The sequence below is a fragment of the Pteropus medius genome, unplaced genomic scaffold, assembly GCF_902729225.1.
Source record: "Pteropus medius unplaced genomic scaffold, Ma_sr-lr_union100, whole genome shotgun sequence".
Taxonomy (NCBI): domain Eukaryota; kingdom Metazoa; phylum Chordata; class Mammalia; order Chiroptera; family Pteropodidae; genus Pteropus; species Pteropus medius.
In genome coordinates this window covers 667,663-690,103 of record NW_024353906.1, presented here as the reverse complement: position 1 = coordinate 690,103, position 22,441 = coordinate 667,663, and the positions used below count along the sequence as shown (strand labels likewise).

The 22,441-nt window shown below is 32.0% G+C and overlaps 1 protein-coding gene across 2 annotated transcripts in view; it reads left to right on the top strand.

The window, feature by feature from the left end:
• The window catches only part of NUCB2 (nucleobindin 2), a 46,126-nt gene that overhangs the window by 9,973 nt on the left and 13,712 nt on the right, over positions 1-22,441 (top strand). For both annotated transcript variants that reach the window (XR_005650400.1, XM_039851470.1), the window contains exons 3-11: positions 4,035-4,178; positions 4,732-4,839; positions 8,233-8,359; positions 12,891-12,994; positions 15,264-15,449; positions 15,642-15,732; positions 16,308-16,366; positions 16,455-16,547; positions 17,567-17,656. Coding sequence is in view for 1 of the 2 variants with exons in the window: in XM_039851470.1 (XP_039707404.1) it covers positions 4,035-4,178; positions 4,732-4,839; positions 8,233-8,359; positions 12,891-12,994; positions 15,264-15,449; positions 15,642-15,732; positions 16,308-16,366; positions 16,455-16,547; positions 17,567-17,656 (1,002 nt within the window). In the remaining variant the exon portion in view is untranslated. The remainder of the gene's footprint in view (positions 1-4,034; positions 4,179-4,731; positions 4,840-8,232; positions 8,360-12,890; positions 12,995-15,263; positions 15,450-15,641; positions 15,733-16,307; positions 16,367-16,454; positions 16,548-17,566; positions 17,657-22,441) is intronic.

The following is a 22,441-nucleotide window of genomic DNA, read 5'->3' as shown; positions in this document are numbered from 1 at the left end:
TTCTCCTTTTTTCAAAAAAATCCATAATTTAAAAAAATGAGGGAACAAGCCGGGAAAGTTAATTGACTGACCTGTGATCACATAGCAAGTGAGTGGTGCAGCTGGACTTCGAATATAGACCTAAATGTAATTTTGCCTTACTTTTCTTAAGTACATTCCTGTTTTTCTTTTCCTTGAGGATTTAAATTTCCTTTTCAGATAAGCATTCTCTTTGTCTCCCATTGTGTGGAGGAGGTTCATGAATAATAGAGCAAAGGAAAGCTGTGTTTTCAAATGGCAGCATGAATCGTGTAATCACCAGTAGAGCTTGTTAATACGTATTGTATCCCCCTTCTCCCCGTACCCTTCCCCCCTCAAAGATTCTCTGATTTAGAATGTCTGGAGTTAGGCTTGTGAATTTGCATTTCTAGCAAATTGAGTGATGTTGATGCTGCCTGCCCAGGGACCACACTTTGAGAACCACTGCTTAAAAACAGACACAGGCTTTGGAGTCTGTCACTTCTAGTTCCAAAATCTGGCTTTATGACTTACTCCTAGGTGACCTAGATCAAGTTTTTAATTGATATGTCTGAGTTTTCTATACTTTAGATTGAGGATAATTATATATATATATTTTACAGAATTAAGAATTAAATTAGTTAATATAAAAAAAAGCTTAACATGCTGCTTGGTACATAGTAAACACTCAATAGATGGTTTTTATTGCTATTTATAACAAGCCCGGGGCCCAATTAAAAGTTTATGAACTATAAATTCAGCCAGTGTTTTAGAGTAGGTGTGCAAAGACTTTTTGTCACTTTGAGATGCTGTCAGCACACACACACACACACACACACACACACACTTTTCTCTTTTGACTTGCCTTCTTATTTCTGGTAGACTTAGCAGAAGAGTGAGAGTGAAGTGACAAATTAGTCAAGCAATTCCACTTCCAAAACTGGATTTAATTGTAGTTTACTTTTATTACTCTCAGGCTTCTATTGTGTGATGAAGTAAAGGTGAACCCTATTTTAAAAAAGTGTATTTTAAAATATGTGACATAGCTGCCAGTTGCTTAGACAGAATTGCTTATTAATTGCTTATGTGTGTTGTATGGTGGGCAAAGGGCCTAAGGGACATTAGAGATAATGCAGGTTGGAGGGGAGGAGTCTATGTGAAAGATTCTTTTAAACTTTGGGTAGCTCATATTAAGGGATAGTCACAGTTCCTGTAGAGGTCTTCAGAATGAAGTTACAGAGGTACATAAATGAGTTGACTTTATGTGTGCATATCATAAGAAGACTATTCAAATATTTTTTTTCTGGGCAAGCCTGGGTTCCTGAATCAAACATTTTTACAATTATTCATATATTAGGAACCATGGAGACACAATTAAGCTCCAGAAATGTGTGTAGAAGACATTAAAATTGATTTGAGCAGTTTAAGTCTTAATTTGAGCTTTTCAACAATGATTACACTTTAAACTATTATCCTTTTTAATGGTCATCTGGCCAGTCTGTTTGCAGTGCAACATGGGACTTGCAAAGGTAAACAAAAGTTTCTATTCAGAGTTTGTTTTTTTTTTTTAGAAAACAACTAACTCAATGATACTTTTAAATTAATTTTTTTTAAAAAAGGTAAAAGGTGTAGCTAATAAATATGTGAAAAGATATTCAACATCATTAGCCAATGAAATGAGAATCAAAATCACAATGAGATATCACTTCACACCCAGTAGGTTGGCTATAATAAAAAAGATAGACAATAACACATGTGGGTGAGGATGTGGAGAAATTGGAACCCTTATATATTGCTGGTGGTTCTGCTGTTATGGAAAACAGTGTGGCAGTTCCTCAAAATGTTAAACATGGAGTTACCAAATTGACCCAGCAATTCTATTCATAGGTATGTAACCAAAAGAACTGAAAACATGTTAACCAATAACTTGAACCCAAATGTTCGTAGTAGCATTATTTATACGAGCCAGAAGTAGAAACAATCCAAATGTCCATCAATTGATGAATTGATAAATAAAATGTGATATATCCATACAATGGAGTATCTTATTCAGCTGTAAGAAAAAAATGAGATATTGATTCATGTTGCAACATGGTTGAATCTTGAGAACATAATGCTAAGTGAAAAGAAAGCCAGATATAAAAGGCCACATATTATATGATTCCATTTTTATGAAAATTCCAGAATAAGTAAAGCTATACACACTAAAAGTAGGTTAATGTTTACCAGGGGCTGAGAGAATGGGGGAGTGGGGAATGACTGCTAATGGATATGTGGTTCCTTTTCAGTGTGATGAAAATGTTCTAATTGGGTAGTAGTAATTATACACCAAAAACCACTGAACTGTGTAATTTAAAAGGGTAAGTTTTATGGCATGTGAATTATATCTCAGAAAAAAAAAAACAAAATATACCTGCAGTGGGCATGAAACATGAATGAGAAATAAACTTTTGTTACCATAAAAAATAATTGTGAGAAGAGGAATTGTAGGAATTCACGGTGGAAAGACATTCTATGGAGAAACCATCCTTCTTTAGAGATTCATAATGCATAGTGCCTATCACAAGTTCTGAAAGTCTTGCAAAAATGAAAACCTATTTATCTTCACTGAGCCAACGGCTTCCATATATTTCATCATGAAAAAACATTAACTCGACAACCATCATGTTGAGGAACTAGTGTCCTAGAGAAGAGTGACTCTTGGCCTTGAGCATACATAGGTAGGTCTTACCTGGAAAGTTTATTAAAACAGATTTCTGGGCCACATCCCAGAGATTCTGATTGGAGCTGTCTTGGGTGCCGCCAGAGAATTTGCATTTTGGACAAGCTCTCAGGTGATTTGATTCTTAAGGTTTGAAAACTGAAGTTTGAGAAACATCTTAACAGAAAAAACACATCTCATATCTTAAATGGGTGAATTTTACGTGAATTGTACCTCAAGAAAGATGTTAAAAATTTGATATACTAGAAATAGCACTAAAATGTAAGTTCTAGTAATTTTGAAAGTGCTCTGTGAATGAATCATTTTAATTAAAAATTTCTTCATCGTAAAATGAGTCACTGCCCTATATACTACCTAGGGTTGTGGTGAAAATGAGATAATGTACTCTTTTCCAAATTGTGTTCTGTGGATAAAGACATGTTATTTAAAAAAAAAATCCATGGCCATCTAAGATTTTGAGACTGAGTTAATGCATTTCCCAGAATGATAGTTAGATCATTATTCTTAACTTGAACCCTAACATGAGTCTATATGTATAAAATCAATTAAATATGAAGTTTCTATTCATTTTAATTCTTTAGTAGATCCTCTGGAGCTAAGATCCTTATGGAGTGGAAACTGTTTGAATAAGCAAAATTTGGATCATATTGTGGGACCAGAAGTAGTTGCTCCTTGTTTGTTTCAACCTTGTTATATCCTGCTTGATATTTTATTGACCTATTTATTTGAAAAATTATTGACCAAAGTGAATTTTGGCAAATGATCATTGGCTATGATAAAATAATGTTTAATAAGGTTAAGAGCATATTTGTAACCAGTTATTCATCTCTTTTAATTAACTTATGTTCATAGAGCACCTTATTTTCAAAATTAAGTTGAAGCTAATTAAATATCATATCTAGAAATAATTTTGGCTCTCTAATGTTTTAATTTAGAAAAAATATGTAGTTTTTCCTTACATCTCCCTTTCTTAAATTTGGGCTATTTATTTTTAAAAATTTTGAGTCTCTCATTGCCATCTTTATTTGAAGCTTTTATAATTTACCAAATGTTTTCTTATACTATATAAACTTTAAAAGTTTGTTTCCTTGTCTTTTTAATTTTAGCCGAAAAGCATTTTTTCCCTGATTTTCTTTGGTGATCTGTCTTAAGCATTAGTTTTTATGTTATAATCTGTTTTTAATACATTTCGTACAATTCTTTTGTTATATCAATTTCATGAAATTGCATATATTATTAATGTGGCTTGGGAATGCATGTACATATAGTGTGAAAACATCTTTACAGGACCTTACTATAATTATATCTATTTCAGATGAGGTGGAGGACCATCCTACTACAATATTGTTTTCTCTTGGTTTTATGTCTACTTATTGTTCTTGAAGCTGTGCCTATAGACATAGACAAGACAAAAGTAAAAAATGCTCAGCCTGTGGACAGTGCAAAGATAGAACCACCAGTAAGTGAAATGATAAAGATAACCTTGTGGCAAGAACCTTAACTAAATTATTGTTAATATTTATTAGTTACAAAATTGGACATTTAGAAACTATTTCTGAAATAGCATTGAAAAGAGTATTGGATAAGCATATGTTGTTTAATAGTAGCCAATGTTTATTTAATGTAGTTAGTATATTAGATATTACATAGAAGAATTTATCATAATACATTTCCAATGTAGAGCTGACCAGCCAAGAAAACATTGTATTATATTCAAAGGGGAGACAGACAGCAATGAGGAGAGACAGGTAACAATGGGGTAAAAGCAATATTATTAAAGTTTTCATTGTTTAAGCTGTGCAGAAAATCTACCTTTATGTAACAGTAAAACATGATTTCTGAAACTCTTCATTTGAGCTTTTTACTTTGTCTAAACTATCAAAGTAGATATGTCTCAATGCCATTTTGTTAGACATTTCTTTTCCTTTTTTTTCTTTCTTTAGAATTGAGATCTTTAGATGCAGGGAAGGAAAAACTTTTAGAAGCATTATTGTTTGTTTCTTAATTTGAAGGATACTGGACTTTATTATGATGAATATCTCAAGCAAGTAATTGATGTGCTGGAAACAGATAATCATTTCAGAGAAAAGCTCCAGAAAGCAGACATAGAGGAAATAAAGGTAAATGTAATTAAATAATTATTTAACAAATATTTTAACATGTCACACACTGAGCTAAGTACTGGGGATACACAGATGAAATTCACTTCCAGCCCTTAAAGAACTCTCAAGGGAGAATAATACCCAGAAAACGATTATTAGGATGAATATATGATGAGTATATAATATATTTTGGATATACAGAGGATGGACACATAATTCAGTATGAAGCAGTGGGGGAAGGTGGGAAGTCATTTTTGGTGGATATTATGCCAGTGCTTAAAGATGTGTCTGAGAAAAGGAAAGAGACTGGGAGGCATCCTAGGCCAAGGTACAAGGTTACAGAGACAGGAGATATACCAGACACTAGAAATAGGAACTGTTGCTGGAATCTAGTCTGGGACGTGAAGGCCATGATTGGCTAAAAGATGAATTTGGAAAGAGTCATGGGCTAGAGGGCAGAAGGCCTTGAACATCATGTTAAGGGGCTCGGATCATGATGTGAGGACAGTAGGAAGCTATCCAAAGGGTTAGAATAGGTTTTGTTCTCTTTTAATCAGGTTCAGATTCATAGAAGAGGTAATGGGCCATATCTTATGGAAAGCTTTAACTATTTGCCTCCTTCCTAAGGACCCTATTAGATATAATCCTAGCCCTAGACATCTCCTTAGTACTCATAATAAAAAAAAAAAAGAGTTGTAAAGTTCTGACACAAGAGATTATTTTTTTAAATTAAATTTATGGGGTGACATTGGTTAATAAAATTATATAGGTTTCAAGTGTACAATTCAATAATAGGTCATATATATATTTCATTGTGCGTTCACCACGCAAAGTTAAATTTTCTTCTGTCGCCACATATTTGACCTCCCTGACCCTTATCCACCTCCTCCCCTTCCCGCTTACCACTAAACTACTGTCCCTGTCCATGAGTCTTTGCCTTGTTCGTTTGTTGCTATCAGTTTTATATCCCACATATAAGTGAAATCATATGGTTCTTAACTTTTTATGTCTGACTTATATCACTTAGCATCCTTTAAGGGCAATGAATCAGTTTAGTTGGGTTTACCTTAGAGTCAGCAGTAGAAAAAAAAAATCCAATCATTTAATTTTAAACTTTAAGTTATACCTCTCAAGATAGTTTTGTTTGCTTATGTTATTTTGTTTCTTTTTAACTTTCCTAAAAAAAAATCTCGCCTGTTTCTGGAATCAGAATTAGAGAACTTTGAAAGAACTTTTCTTGGTCAAACATCCTTCTTCTTTTTGTCTCTGTCTGTGCTCCGGGGCCTTTGAAAGACTGAGCCGCATCATGTTGTGGCAACCATTAATGCCTGTGTGTGCCTCTTAGTTCACAGCTCTCCTCTTGGAGGCTATGAACTGTTCTGGGGGGAAAGCATTATGCTAGTAATTCCCCTGAATTGCCTTTAGAATAATCGTGTGTTTCCTTTGAAGAATTACTTTGATCTGTGGAATTAATTTCCTGGGGTGAATGATATTTAAAGTAGAACTTTCAATATCTCTTACCTATTTAAATTAGGATTAAGAGCTTTGTTTGAGGGTCACATAAAATGTGGATAATAGTGATAATCAGGGAAAAGAAGACAACAAGCTTCCTGGTTTGGTATAGGGAATTCTTTTATAACTGTCTTCCTTTCGCAGTCAATTCCTATTACTTGTTGGAGAGTGGAGAGGGACAAAATAAAGTAAGTTAACAATTATTCAATGAAAAAGAAATGAGTAAAAATAAACAATAAAACCCAGGCCAATAGAATTATTACAAATAGCTTAGCAAAGACTCTTGTCTCAGGAAAAACTGGAGAAGAAAAGTTAGAATTTATCCTTTCTTTTTTCCACAAGCATGTTGAAAGGGGAATCATACTACATCTCTTCACCTCCCAAACACTGCTAACTGGAAAGATGGCTTTGCTTGCACCACTTCACTAAATGTACTTTTTTGTGAAGGGTTGTCAGTGACTTCTTAATTGTCAAATCCAGCAAACACTTTTCATTCCTTTTCTTATTTAACTCTTTTATTTTAGCTCAATGGTTCTCAGATTTTAGGGCTTGTTAAAACACAGATTTCTGGACCCGACCTTCAGACTTTCTGATTCAGGAAGTCTAGGGCTTGTATTTCTGAAGTTCTCAGGTGACACAAATATTTCCACTCGGAGACCAAACTTTGAGAAACATTGTTTTATCTAATAATAATGACTGTTCTCTCCTTGAATAGAAAAAACTCTTTTTGCTTCTATAACAGCATATGCTCCTTGTTCTCTTTCTTCTTCTCTGAACATTCTTTCGTTGGGGTTTCTTTTCCTTGCCTTCCTCAGTGGGCCCCACTGACTCAGTCCTAAAAGGTTTGTCTGCCTGATCGCTAGCAAGGCTTGCAGTTTGTGATTGCAAACATGTTTATAAACAAGAGAAAGTAAACTACCAGCTATTTTGTTTCTTAAATTTTGGAACATATATCTAATCACTTATTGATGAAAAAAGTAGTCAAAAAAGAAAACCTAAAAAAGATGAATTTTGAAAAGTTATTTATATATAGGATGACTAAAGCGAAGTTACTTTAAAAAATAACTTTATTGAAATTTAATTCACATACTATAAAATTTGCCCCTTTAAAATATACAATTCAGTGGTTTTTAGTTTATCCACAGAATCATGTAACCATCACCACTATCTAATTTTAGAACAATTTCATTTGTCCCCAAAAGAAACCCTGTACCCATTAAGCAATCATTCTTTATTTCTTCCTCTCCCCAGCCCCTCGCAACCATTAATCTATTTTCTATCTCTATGGATTTGTCTATTCAGGACAATTCATATGAATGGAATCATGTAATATATGGCCTTTTATGTCTGTCATCTTTGACTTGGCATAATGAATGAAGACATAAATTTTCAAGGTTCATCATGTTATAGCATATATTAGTACACTCATTACTTTTTATAGCTGAGTAATATTCCATTGTATAGACATTTGAGTTATTTCTACTTTTGGGGCTAATATGAATAATGCCACTGTGAACACTCATGCATAAGTTTTTATGTGAAAATTTCTCTCAATTCTTTAGGTATATACTTAGAAATGGAATTGCTGGGTCATATGGTAACTCTGTGTTTGAGGAACTGCCAAATTGTTTTCTCAAATGGCTGTGCCATTTTACAATTCACGTTACTTTTTGAATTTCTCCTTTGTGCTTTAATTAGGCTTTTTTCACTCCTTTTAGACATCTTGATTTTAGAGTTACATATTGAGAACTTTCTAAAAGAAATGCTTTTGTAATATCAAATTTATCTGAATTAGTCAAAAGTATCTATCACTATTTTGTTATAACCCTATTTTTAATATATGTATCTGTTCTAAAAATGCAATGTAATTAGTAAAATTACTTACTCTTTTGTCAACAGAGTGGAAAGCTAAGCAAAGAGCTGGATTTAGTAAGTCACCATGTGAGGACAAAACTAGATGAATTGAAAAGGCAAGAAGTAGGAAGGTTAAGAATGCTAATTAAAGCTAAATTGGATTCCCTTCAAGGTAAGTACGAAATAAAAGGTAGAAAAATTTCAATATTTGGTTGTTGAGGTCAGTTTGCGTTAGCACGTGCCATGTTCTTCTAGTCAAGCCAGTATTGATTTGGCTTTTCTTAATTTTTAGAATTTAATTTTTCGAATAGGTAATACATTCGCATCATTCAAAAAATCAAAATGATTAGCCTTCATTACATCAATAAAAAAGAAGAATGAAAAGTAATGAATTAAGCCACTGAATTAAAAGAGGAGAAATCACACCAAAGCAAATCAAAAGATAGCAGAGGGAGAAATTCCACAGATGAAATAGAAAAACCGTCAGAGAGCTAGCTCCACAAAAAACACCAGGACAGTGTCAAAGGGAATTCTATCAAACCATTAAAGAGCAGATTGTCAATGCTATTTAAACTGTTCCAGAGCACAGAAAAAGAAGGAAAGCTTCCACACTCTTATAATGTATTGTTGTCAAAACCAAAATTATTGTATGTCAAAAGAATTCTATATCATAGGTGGATTTATTTCAAGAGTGCAAGGTTGACTTAATATTAGAAACTCTAATACTATAAACCATCATATGACTAGAAATAAGGGAAAATTATTTGAGTGTGACAAAGGAAATCATGAAGTCAAAGGACAAATGATAAACTGGAATAAATCTTTGAAGCTTGTGTTTTTTTTTTTTAAATTAAGACTTAATATTTTAGAGCAATATACAGTTCACAGCAGAATTGAGGGGAAGGTACAGAGATTTCCTATTTCCCCCTTGCTCTCAAACATGCATAGCCTCCCCTATTACCAACATCTGTCACTAGAGTGTACATTTGTTACAAATGATGAACCTACACTGACACATCATAATCACCCAAAGTCCATATTTTACATTAGAGTTCACTCTTGGTGTTATACATCCTACACATTTGGACAAATTTACAATGGCATGTATTTACTATGATAGCATCATACAGAGTAATTTCACTGCCCTGAAAATCCTCTGTGCTCTGCCTATTCGTTCTCCCATATTCTTTTAATTTTAGACCTTGAGAAGATTAAATAGCTCTGAAGTAGATTTTTTTAAATGTGAAGATTTGGTAAAGAAAGTAATCTTATAATTCATAGGCTTATCTCCATATACACAGAAAGATAGTTGATAAAATTTAACATCCCTTCTTAATTTAAAAAAGTAATAAAATAGTAATCAATAGATATTTCTATACATGATCAGATATGTTCAACTGAGCCACATCATACTTAGTGGGGAAATACAAGGATGAATTGTAACTAAAATCAGAAACAAGACAACTGATGACTACTACTACCACTACTAATTAACATTTTATTGGATGTACTAGCCAAAATCATACAAATGAAAAAATTGGAAGTGAAGTAGTTGGAAAGGAGGTGATAAAACCATCTCTGTTTGCAATGATATAATTATATATTTGGAAAACCCAAAGTTATTGTCTGAAAAACAATATAAACAACAGGAAAATTTATCAAGGTAAACAATTTGGAGAAATCAATATTTCTCATATGTGCAAACAACAGCTAGTTAGAAGATATAATGGAAGAAAAGACTCCATTTACAATACCAACAAAGGTAAAATACCCATGTAAACCTATTAAGAAATGTGGAAGACATATAGACGAAAAATGTAAAATAGTCCTGGAGGAGTACTTTTTTCCTGGTACTAGCCAAGTTAATTTTAAAGTTTAGATAAGAAAAGAAACGAGCAAGAAAAGCTACATACATCCAAAAAAGAAGACCTATAAAGGGCTAGATATATTAAATATTAAAATATATCACTAAGTCTCAGTTATTAGAACTATATGTTTTTGGCATATAAGTAGAAAGTTCAGTGGAACAGAATGGAAATTCCAGAAGTAAAATTAAATACACATAGAATTTAATTTGAATCAAAGATGGTATCTTATTTTTAGTGGGATAACAACAGATTGAAAAATAATAATGTTGGTACAATTGGGTAGCCATTTGAAAAAAGGTACAGTTAGTTTTTCATCTTGTATACATCAGGATAAGTTCAAATAAATAAAAAACTTAAGTGGAGAAAATAATACCATGAAAGCATTAGGTGACAACATAGGTGAATTACTTTATTATCTTGGAATGGGTATTCTAATAGTGAATCAGAATCAAGGGACCATATTTGGCAGATGGAAGACCCATCAGGCTGGCTCCTATGTCCTTGTGACTTGCCTCCATAGGTTGGTTATTTGCATGGTGCCTTGTCATTAATAGAATCTGAACATTTACCCTTGGTGGAATAGTTCTTAAACTTCAGATTGCATGAGAACCACCTGGGGAATCTAGTTAAAAATGCAGATTACTAGCTCTCACCTCCAGATATTCTGATTTAAAATCTGCATTTTAAACATGTATCTCTGGTCAATGGATTATATCAGAGAAATGCTATGTAGAGCATTAAATTCCCTTAGAAAACAAGTACCAAATATTCATAATCCTGAAATTAAGGATATCAATAAGAGATAAATTGAGCTCTTACTACTTCAGTTGGCCAGACACACAAAGTAATTCTGTCCTTGAAGCCAAGCCTAAGATGTTTTGAGATTTCTTTCCCCTTAGACTACCTCCATTTCCTTAATCTTGGCAATATTTTCTTTATTCCAAGATAGAGACTGAATTTCATTATCTAAAGAAAGCAATCTGATATGCTTAGAAAACTTATGAATATTTTCTCATTGATTCAGAATTTACGTTGAAATTTCTAATAATCTGAAGAAGTTTAAAGGATTTTAATTGGGTAGGGGGCTGTAGCTTTTAAAATAGCAATACATTCACATGGTTTAAACCCAGAAAGTTTAAGAAGCTATATAGCAAAAAACTCCCTTATATTTTTGTACTCTGCCAGTTCCCACCATCCACTGCCCTTTAACACCATCCTTCCTGAATTTCTTTATTATCATATATAGGCAAATACAAATAAAAGTTCTTATTTCCCTCTCTTTTTAGATAAAAGATAGTATACAATACACATTTTTTGACTTGTACTTTTCTTTTAACAATCTTTCTGTATTAGTACATAGGGACCATCATCATTTTTTTTTTTTAACAGCTGCATAGATTTCCATTATATGGAGATACCATAATTTATTTAACCAGGCCCCTGTTGATGGACATTTGGGTTATTTCTAGTGAACACTCTTGTACCTATATCACTGTTTATCTGTGGAAGACAACCTGTAGGGAAAGTTCTCCACAGTGAAATTGTTAAAGCAAAAGATTATTTGTAATTTTGATAGATATTTCCACCTCCATAGAGGCCATATCAATATGCATTCCCTCTAGCAATAATTTCTCACAGCCTTGCTGTGAGTATGTATATATGTATCTTCAAACTTTAGTTTTGCCATGCTGTTAAATGGTATACTAGTGAAGTTGTAATATATATATTTTTTCTTTTTATTTTGAGGTTAACATCTTTTCATATATTTCACTGTCTTGCTATATCCTTTAGGATAAGCCTTATAACAAATATTTTCTTCATAAGTAAAACTCGTAGTACATTGCCATACTAACAATTCAGTGAAAGCTTAGTTGAACTAAATTTAGCAGCTTCTTACTTTCTGATGTAACAAAATGTTTCAGGCTCATCTTGCACCTACCTTGCCTAGTCCTGGAACCAGCCATTTCTCTGAGCATTTCTGGTTCTTTTTAGTGGGAAATGATATTACAGACCAAGGGCAGGCACTAGCTGTGCTCATTGCTTCTGGAATATATTTTCTTCCTGGCACTTTCATCAGTCAGAGGTAGGAAATACATGCATGTCTATACACATATACATGCAAACACATTATGTATATATATGTAAAGGTACCTATGTGCACACATGTATATACACATGAAATGTACATGCTTATATATGTAAATCCTGACTTCTAACAAATCAACACACATACCTACATTCAGTTCTATAATACAACTGAGAGTCCAGAATCACTCCATCCAATCAACTACAATATACAGCTGTAGCTTGTTTTTTAAAAAAATTTTTTACAAAGAAAAACAATTGATGTTTCTTTAAAAATAAGTCTTTATTCAAATGAATTTACCTGAATTAGACTTTTATTGTCTAAAATATTTATAGGAGCAGCATACAAAGAATTCTTTCATATAAATTTTAGAGCAATTCTTTTTAGAAATTCTACTTAGACCTTTGATGAGGGCAGTATATTAGAATTTATCTAGTGAAAAGTAGGGAATTTGGTAGTTTTATGATAAAAAGTCTTTGCCATTAATTATACTGATAGATAACTAGTCTTTCTAGAAATAACATTAAAATGTACACATTAAATTGTATTCCATTCTGAATTCAAGGACATTACCTTTGTCTAGAATAATAATATGTACAGTATTCTAAAAGGAAATATGAACACTTGATCTAAAACTTTGGATTATAAAATCCTATAGGATTAAATATGAATGCTTATTATATATTATTGATATTAATTTTTCTAGCTTCTTGTAATTTATCATTTATAGTTTTCTCATTTTCTTTCAGATACAGGCATAGACCATCATGCTCTTCTAAAACAATTTGATCACCTAAACCACATGAATCCTGACAAGTTCGAATCTATGGATTTAGATATGCTAATCAAAGCGGTGAGAATAATTCCAAAAAATACTGTCTTTGTTGTGCCTTTGAGGTTTTGTAATTTGACAAGTAAATTCAATGAAGTGGAAATATAACTTTTACATACTTTCTAGAATATATTTAGAGGGAGACAGCTTAACCTTTGTAGTATACATAAGAATTTGAACATACAGGTCTGTAATCTCTTACCCACGACTACAAAATTCAAAAAACTAAAAACTAAAATCTGACTTGAACTACCCTGTCTATTTATAGTTATTATTTACTCTACTTAGTGAGTATTCATAGATTTTGCTAAAGAAGTACTAATCTTTTTGATTATAGACTCCACAGGGATATTCCATAATGTGGTATATGTACCATATTCCCTTTCTAAAATCTAGAAAATTCTTTTTTGTTTTATTTTTTTGCTTCTAGTTTTATGGAGATATAATTGACATACAACACTGTTTAAGTTTAAGGTATACAACATAATGACTTCACATACATATATATTGCAAAATAATTACCAAAATAAGTTCAGTTAACATCTATTACCTCATATAGTTACAAAAATTTTTTCTTGTGATAACTTCTTTTAGTATCTACGCTTTTAGCAACTTTCAAGTACACAATACATATTGTTAGCTGCAGTCATCGTGTTGTATATTATATCCCCAGGATTTATTTATCTTATGACTGGAAGTTTGTACCTTATGACCACCTTCACCCACCCCCACCTCTGCCTCTGGTAATCATAAATTTTATTTCTTTTTCTGTGATTAGTTTTTTTTTTAGGATTCCACATATAAGTGAGACCATACAGTATTTATCATTGTCTGACTTATTTCACTTAGCATTACATGCCTTAAGGGTCCATCTGTGTTGGCACAAATGGCAGGATTTCCTTCTTTTTATAGCTGAATAATATTTCATTTTATATATATACACACATACCACATTTTCTTTGTCCATGCATCTGATGATGGACACTTAGGTTGTTTCCATCTCTTGGCTCTTGTAAACAATGTTGCAGTGAACGTGGGTGTGCATGTCTCTCTGACATAATTAATAATTTTGTTTCCTTTGGGTATATACCCAGTGGTAGAATTGTTGGATCATAGGGTAGTTACATTTTTAATTGTTTGAGGAACCTCCACGCTGTTTTTCATAGTGGCTGCACCAATTTACATTCCCACCAACAGTGCATGAGGGTTCCCTTTTCGCCATATCCTCACCAGCATTTATCTTTTTTTTTTTAAATAGCCATTCTAAGGGGTATGAGGTAATATATCATTGTGGTTTTGATTTGCATTTTCCTAATGATTAGTGATGTCGAGTACCTTTTCACATACCTGTGGGCCATTTGAATATCTTTGGAAAAATGTCTGTTCAGTTCTTTTGCTCGTTTTTAAATTGGATTATTTGTTTTTTCGCTCTTGAGTTATGTGTTTATATATTTTAGATATTAGCCCTTTATTCGATAGATGATTTGCAGATATTTTCTCCCATTCCATAGGTTGTCTTTTCATTTTATTTATTGTTTCTTTTGCTGTGCAGAAGCTTTTTAATTTCATGTAATCTCACTTATTTTTTATTTTGTTGTCTGTACTTTAGGTATATTATTTTTAAAAAATCATTGCCAAGATCCATGTCAAGAAGCCTTTCCCCTATATTTTCTTCTAGGGTTTTATGCTTTCAGGTCTTACATTTAAATCTTCAATTTACTTTGAGTTAAGTTTTGTGAGTGGTGTAAGACAGGGGTTTAGTTTCATTCTTTTACATGTGACTATCCAGTTTCCCCAGCACCATTTATTGAAGAGACTGTCTTTTCTCCATTGAGAATTCTTGGTTCCCTTGTCAAATAGTTGGTAGAAAAGTTGGAAACGCATCTGGTCTCAAGGATTTTAGATAGGAGTTTATATACCTCTCACATTGTACTGCACAGAGTTATCAAACTAGATGTTCTTGTTTTGGTGCTATTAGATTTAATTAAGTGTTTAGAAACCAATCTAGTTTTTTATATTGTATGGATTTGTTACAGTCCCTTCCTTCTTTTTCAAATCAACTTGTAGATTACTTGCTTATGAGGAACCGTCTAAACTTTTAGGTTCTTTGAATGCCTACGTTTCTGGTAATAATTATGACTAAAATAAAATTGTAGAGTTTAAAAAAAGGAGTCCAGTATTTTTGGTCCTTCTGTACTACTTTCTGTTAGGAAACATGCAAAATACAAGAATGGCTTTATTTATATTTTTCAACCACATCTTTTTATTTAATTTAAATATTTTAATATAGGCTACAAGTGACCTGGAACACTATGATAAGACTCGACATGAAGAATTTAAAAAATATGAAATGATGAAGGAACATGAAAGGAGAGAATATTTAAAAACACTGAGTGAAGAAAAGAGAAAAGAAGAAGAATCTAAATTTGAAGAAATGAAGAAAAAGCATGAAAATCATCCCAAAGTTAATCATCCAGTAAGGATTATGACTTTATGAAACCACGATTAGATGAAAATACTTCTTTGTACCAGATAGTAGAATTTTATCATGTTATTAGTATTTAAATCTTGATGCTTAATTCCCTAAAGTTTCTCAAGTTTATATGTTACTTTGATAATGTCCACAGATTATCTTCTGAGAGGTTTATTTTTTTTTATTGATTTACAGGGAAGCAAAGATCAACTAAAAGAGGTATGGGAAGAGACCGATGGATTGGATCCTAATGACTTTGACCCCAAGACATTTTTCAAATTACATGGTAATAAATCTGATACAAATATTAATATTTTTATCTGTCGTTTGAAAAATTATAGTTGCCTTACTCTTAATTGATTTCTGCCAAGGTCTGCTATTGAGTCTTATTGTTAGTAAATGTTTAGAGTTTTTCTCTAGCCTAATATAATAGTCTTTATTGCTGATCTGCAGTATAAAATATTTTAGGTTAGTAGTTGTATCTTTATATCTGCTTTTACTGTTGAGTCATGTGACTTATAACAAGATTCTCTGTAAAATGAAGTATTTCTTTGACTATTAAAGCTTTATGCTATAATGTTAAAATTTATTTTATTTTTACTCTTACAGCATATTGCTTTACTTTATATTTTTGGAAAAAAATTTCAAGATATGTTTTTCTAAAAAAACTATGATGAATTATAAATAAATAGTGAATTGTTATCAGTTGAACTCATCTGAGGCTCCGTAAAAAAAGGAGACCATTTTCTGTAGCATATTGATGTTTCATGTCAGTACTAGTTTTGCAAACCATTTGTATATAGTTGCATTTTAATTATTTTCTAAGGCATTAAAATCAATTTTTTGCATTGGTAACTTTAGATGTCAATAATGATGGCTTTCTGGATGAACAGGAATTAGAAGCCCTATTTACTAAAGAGGTAAATGAGGTCATTAAGAATTCAGTGTTTTTGCTCTCTTTTTTCCTTTTATCTTTCTTTTATGTTGGTTTAAAATTTTTCTTTTTAGTTGGAGAAAGTATATGACCCCAAAAATGAAGAGGATGATATGGTAGAAATGGAGGAAGAAAGGCTTAGAATGAGGGAACATGTAATGAATGAGGTATGTCTTAGAAATTTAAGATATGTTATTTTTGTGGATTATTCAAATTGTAATAAATTTTACCATAAAATAGATAATAAATATACAGAACAGGTATTTAATTGGATTTTTCATTTTTGATGCAGAATATTTAGTAGATTCCCTTAGTATAAATAAAATTATTCTGTAACCACTTTAAACTATTTTAAAAGATTAAGATGCTACTGCATGCCAGCTATAAAACATTCTTTTAGGAGTAAAAAATAATGTAGTCCAAAATTTGATATTTTAAAAGTCTGTTTCAGTTTTCACTAAATCCAAAAACCCGATACCTAAATGGTTTATAACATCAAATAGTTATTTCTCGTTCACATTATTAAGCTGAAAACTCTGATAGAGACATCATAGATGGGTTAACTGTTTGCCTCAGTGATTTCCCCCTGACATTGATGAATTGGGATTTCTTTTGACTGCCAGCATCCCAAATATCAAATGAATTTCTTTGGCCATTACTGAGTTTACTTTTGTAACTGAATTTGCCATAGTCTATAAGAGCCATTGGAGGGTTTGGAGAGGTTGTCAACTTCAGTTCTGATTTACTTAGTTGTTTGTTTTTAAGAGAAAATGTTGAAAGCATTTGCACTTAAACTCCTTTACTCTTGGCTAAAACAGTCATCTTACAGGAATGGTTATTTTTCTTGCCCAAACACTTGGCTTCAAGAGGGATTATACATGGTGTGGTGAGGGAGGAAGACAATAATACCAGCCTAACCAGTCAGATTAGCAGACTCAAACTTGGTGATCTTTGGGAGTGTCAGGTGTTTAGATATTTCAAGTTTGTATTTTCAAGTTTGAATTATGTAGAAGAGTAAGGTATCTATTTTCTGATTCTAGTATAGTGTTGAGTGTTCTGTTTAGTCCTTGTTTGGCTAACTCTGATTGCTGTATGTTTATATAGTAGCATCTATTAGAAGACAGTTTCTAGTGTTTAAATAATATTAGGGTTATTTTATTTTACGTATACACTTTCCTTTAATCAGGTTGATGTTAACAAAGACCGCTTGGTGACGCTACAAGAGTTTTTGAAAGCCACAGAAAAAAAGGAATTCTTGGAGCCAGATAGCTGGGAGGTAATAGAACCCACCTGAAGCAGGATGTATGGTTCAATACAGGATGTATGGTTCAATAAATTCTACATCAGTCTATTCTACTTTTAACTTTAGTTCCACATTATGTTTGCATGTATAGTCTTATCATTTTGGCTTTTCATATAAAGTATCGCTTTAAAAATGAACTTGATTTCTTGGAAAGCTTCTGGTAATTGATCTCATGTGTAATCACATTGCTTATAATTAGATGTCTTTTTCTAAGTTTAAAATAACGTTCATTCTCGAAAATTAGAAATTTAGATAAATTTAAAGAATAAATGAGAAGATACATATAATTCTACCATCCAGAGGTAGACACTTAAATTGTGCATTCTGTTATGCCAATTTAGAATAGTTTGTATATTTAGTATATGCATATATAGCATACAGCATATAGTGCACCCATTTTAATTTACCTATAGACATAAATTCATAACTATGTATTTTTTTAAATGGCTTTATACTCTATAAATGCTTTGTATATTTGTGAAATTCTGTTTTTTTAAAATTTCATGAACATTTCAATATTTCATGAACATTTTGCAATGCCATTTCTCAAGAACATGATTTAAAAAATGACTACTTAGCTTGCAATTGTGTGGTTGTAGCATAATTTATATAACTATTCTTCCAGATGTAGACATTCTGGATCGATTCTACTTCTTTTTTTTTTTTTTACTGTAATAAGTAACACTATTATAACTATTTATTTGTTCATCCATTTATGGTATCTATGATATTTTCCTAAAATTCCTAGAAAAAGAACTATTCTCAAGGTTTATGAACATTTTTTAGTTTCTAAATATATCTGTCAAATTGCTACCGAAAACTGTATTAATTTATACCATAGCTTACTGTGTATAAATGAGTGCATACACATCTTTAAAAGAATGATTGGGAGATACCAACCAAACTAGAATGAAGAAAGAACATTGTTTTTTTCTATAGAATATAAAATTTAAAAATTACATTTTAATTAGATTTTTAATTGTCCAGAAAATAGTTTGAGATAGAGTGACCAACTGTCCTAGCTTACCTGAGCCTGAAGGGTTTCCCAGGATGTTAAACTTTTCAGTGCTAAAACCAGACAGTCATGGGCAAATTGGGACAGTTGGTCATCTTAGTTTGAGTTGAGAAATCAACTTTTTTTTTTTGTTATAAATTTTTGTTTAAAATTTGAAATATTTCTGGAGTTTGGTGAAACAGAATTCTAAGATTATTTAAACATGCATTCCCTTTAGTGCTTCTGGTGAACTAGATTAATGGATAATCATATACTTTTTTCATTTTGATATAATTTCAGATTTATAAAAAAGTTATAAGAATAGAAAAGGAATTCCCAAATATCCTTTACCTAGATTTCTCATTGCACTACATTTACTTTCTATCCCTCTTTTTCTCTTTCTCTCTTTTTAATCTGAGTGTATGTGTATGTATATATGACATATATAATTATTTGAGAGTAAATTGTACACGATACTGCTCCAACCTTAAATACTCGAATGTGTATTTCTTGGAAACATGGATTTATCTTACATAATCACAGTAAAATGAGCAATCTTCTATACACAATACCGTTCTCTAGACTTTATTGATATTTTTGTCGGTTTTCTCGATATTGTTTTAAAGCAAAAGAAAACCCAAGATCATGCATTGAATTTAGATGTGATGTCTTTCTCATCTCCTTTAATCTGAAATAGTTTCTGCATCTTTCTGTCTCATGGCATTGCTATTTCTAAAGAGTCCAGACAAGTTATTTTGTAGAATATCCATCAATTCGAGCATGTTTGCTGTTTCCTTATGATTTCTCCTTTGGTAGGAATGTCACTGAAGTGATGCTAAATGCTTTGTTTTAGGAGGCATATGCTGCCAGTTATTCCTATAACTGGCAATGTTTATTTTATTTGGTTAAGATGGTGTCTACCAGATTTTCTCACTGAAAAGTTACTATTTTACTTTTTGTAACTTAAAAAGTATCTTGTCAAATCTACCATAATGCCAGAATCAGAAGTCAGCTTAAAAAAAAAAAAATTCGCTCTACATCATATCAGAAATTTTTACAAAAATACGATTTGTAAGCATTATTTTAATACCTATGCAGTGCTTAACTGTTTTCTCAGGGTTAGACATTTAGGTTATCGTCAGTCTTTTACTGTTTTACTGTTATTTTAAAAAGTGCTGCAGATTGCCAAGAGATATAGACTTTTCACTCTGAGAGCTTCTACCTCTAAGTCTGAGTCTATTCAAAAATGAGATTTTGTAAGAGTAACGAATAAATAAGATCAGACATCAAAAAAAAAAAAAGTACTGCTATAAACACATTTTTATATAAAGTTTTTTTTTAGTGTGCGTTTAGGGTTATTTTATAGGATAAATTCTCAATGTAGCATTACCAGGTTCAAGGGAATATTTTTAAAGGCTGTTGATATATTTTGTAAAAGTGCTTTTCAAAGAATTGTACTAATTTAAATTTCTACTAATAAGATATGAGAGTGTTCTGTTAAAAATTTATCTTTAAGGATATACTTTGAGACTCATTATCCACTAGTTTTAGCATCCACTGATGATTCTGGTCAGAATCAATTGTTACTGTGACTGTTAACAAATGGTGATTTTTTTTTTCTTTTTTAAAAAAATTTATCTATCTATCTATCTATCTATCTATCTATCTATCTATCTATCTACCTATCTATCTATCTAACTAACTATTTATTTTTATGGTGGTATCGGTTAATGAAATCCAAGAATTTCAGCTGTACATTTTAACAGTAAGGCATATATATATTTACACTGTGTGTTCACCTCCCATAGTTAGATTTCTTTCTGTCACCACATATTTGACGCCTTTTACCCCTTCTATCTCTCTCCTCCCCTGTCCCTCCTACCCTCTGGTAAGCACTAGTCTATTGTCCATGTTCATAAGTCTCTGTTTGTTCGTCCTGTTCATTTGTTGCTTTTAGGTTTATAGCCCACGTATAAGTGATATTATGTGGTTTTCAACTTTTTCTGTATGGCTTATTTTGCTTAGCATGATTATTTCGAGGTCCATCCATGTTGTCACAAATGGCAGTATTTCATCTTTTCTTATGGCTGATTAATATTCCATTCTATATACGTACCACAGCTTCTTTAGTCAGTCATCTATCGTAGAACACTTTGGTTGCTTCCATGTCCTGGCCACTGTGAATAATCCTGCTATGAACATCGGTGTGCAAATATCTTTTCGGATATGGGTTTTCAAGTCTTTGGGGTAAATACCCAGTAGAAGGATTGCTGGATCATATGGTAGATACATTTTTAGTTTTCTGAGGAACCTCCATACTGTTTTCCATAGTGGCTGTACCAATTTGCAGTTCCACCAGCAGTGTATGAGGGTTCCTTTTTCTCTTCATCCTCTCCAACATTTGTTATTACTTGTCCTTTTGATTATAGCTATTCTAACAGGTGTGAGATGGTATCTCATTGTGGTTTTGATTTGCATTTCCCTAATAGCTAGTGATATTGAGCATCTTTTCATATATTTGTTGACCATTTGTATGTCCTCTAGGGAGAAGTGTCTGTTCAGGTCCTCTACCCATTTTTTGATTGGATCACTTGTTTTTTTTGTTGTTATTGAGTCGTATGAGTTCTTTGTACATTTTGGATATTACACCCTTATCAGAGATGTTGCTTGCAAATATATTTTTCCATTCTGATGGTTGTCTCTTTACCTTGTCGACAGTTTCTTTTGCTGAGCAGAAGCTTTTTTGTTTGATGTAGTCCCATTCATTTATTTTAGCTTTTACTTCCTTTGCCTTTGAGGTCAAATTAATAAAAAAAATCCTCTTTAAGTCCAAGGTTCTTGAGTTTCATTCCTATGTTTTCTTCTAAGCATTTTATTGTTTCAGGTCTTAAATTTAGGTCCTTAATCCATTTTGAGTTAATTTTGGTGTGTGGTGATAGACAACAGTCTAGTTTCATTCTTTTGCAGGTGGCTTTCCAGTTTTCCCAGCACCATTTATTGAAGAAGCTTTCTTTACTCCACTGTATGTTTTTGGCTTTTTTCTCAAAAATTATTTTTCCATATAAATATGGATTTACTTCTGGACTCTCAATTCTGTTCCACTGGTCCGTGTGTCTGTTTTTTTTGTAAATACCATGCCGTTTTGATTATTGTCACTTTGTAGTATAATTTGAAGTCGGACAGAATGTTGCCTCCAGCCTCATTCTTTTTTCTCAGGATGGCTTTGGCAATTCAGGATCTTTTGTGTTTCCATAAAAATCTGATGATTTTTTGTTCTATTTCTTTAAAAAATGCCAATGGGATTTTGATGGAGATTGCATTAAATCTATAATGCATTAAGTAATAAGGACATTTTAACTATGTTCATTCTTCCAATCCAAGAACATGGAGTATCTTTCCATTTCTTTGAATCTTCTTCTATTTCTTTTAATAGGATCTTATAGTTTTCATTATATAGGTCCTTCACATGTTTCGTTAGATTTATTCCTAGGTATTTTATTTTTTTTGTTGCAATTGCAAAAGGAATTATTTTTTCCAATTCTTTTTCTGACACTTCATTATTAGAGTATAGGAACGCTATAGATTTTCGAACATTGATTTTGTATCCAGAAACTTTACTGTATGTGTTTATTGTTTCTGGTAGTGTTCTTGTGGAGTCTTTAGGGTTTTCTATACAGAGAATCATGTCATCTGCAAATAGTGACAGTTTCACTTCTTTGTTTCCTATTTGGATGCCTTTTATATCTTTCTCTTGTTTGATTGCA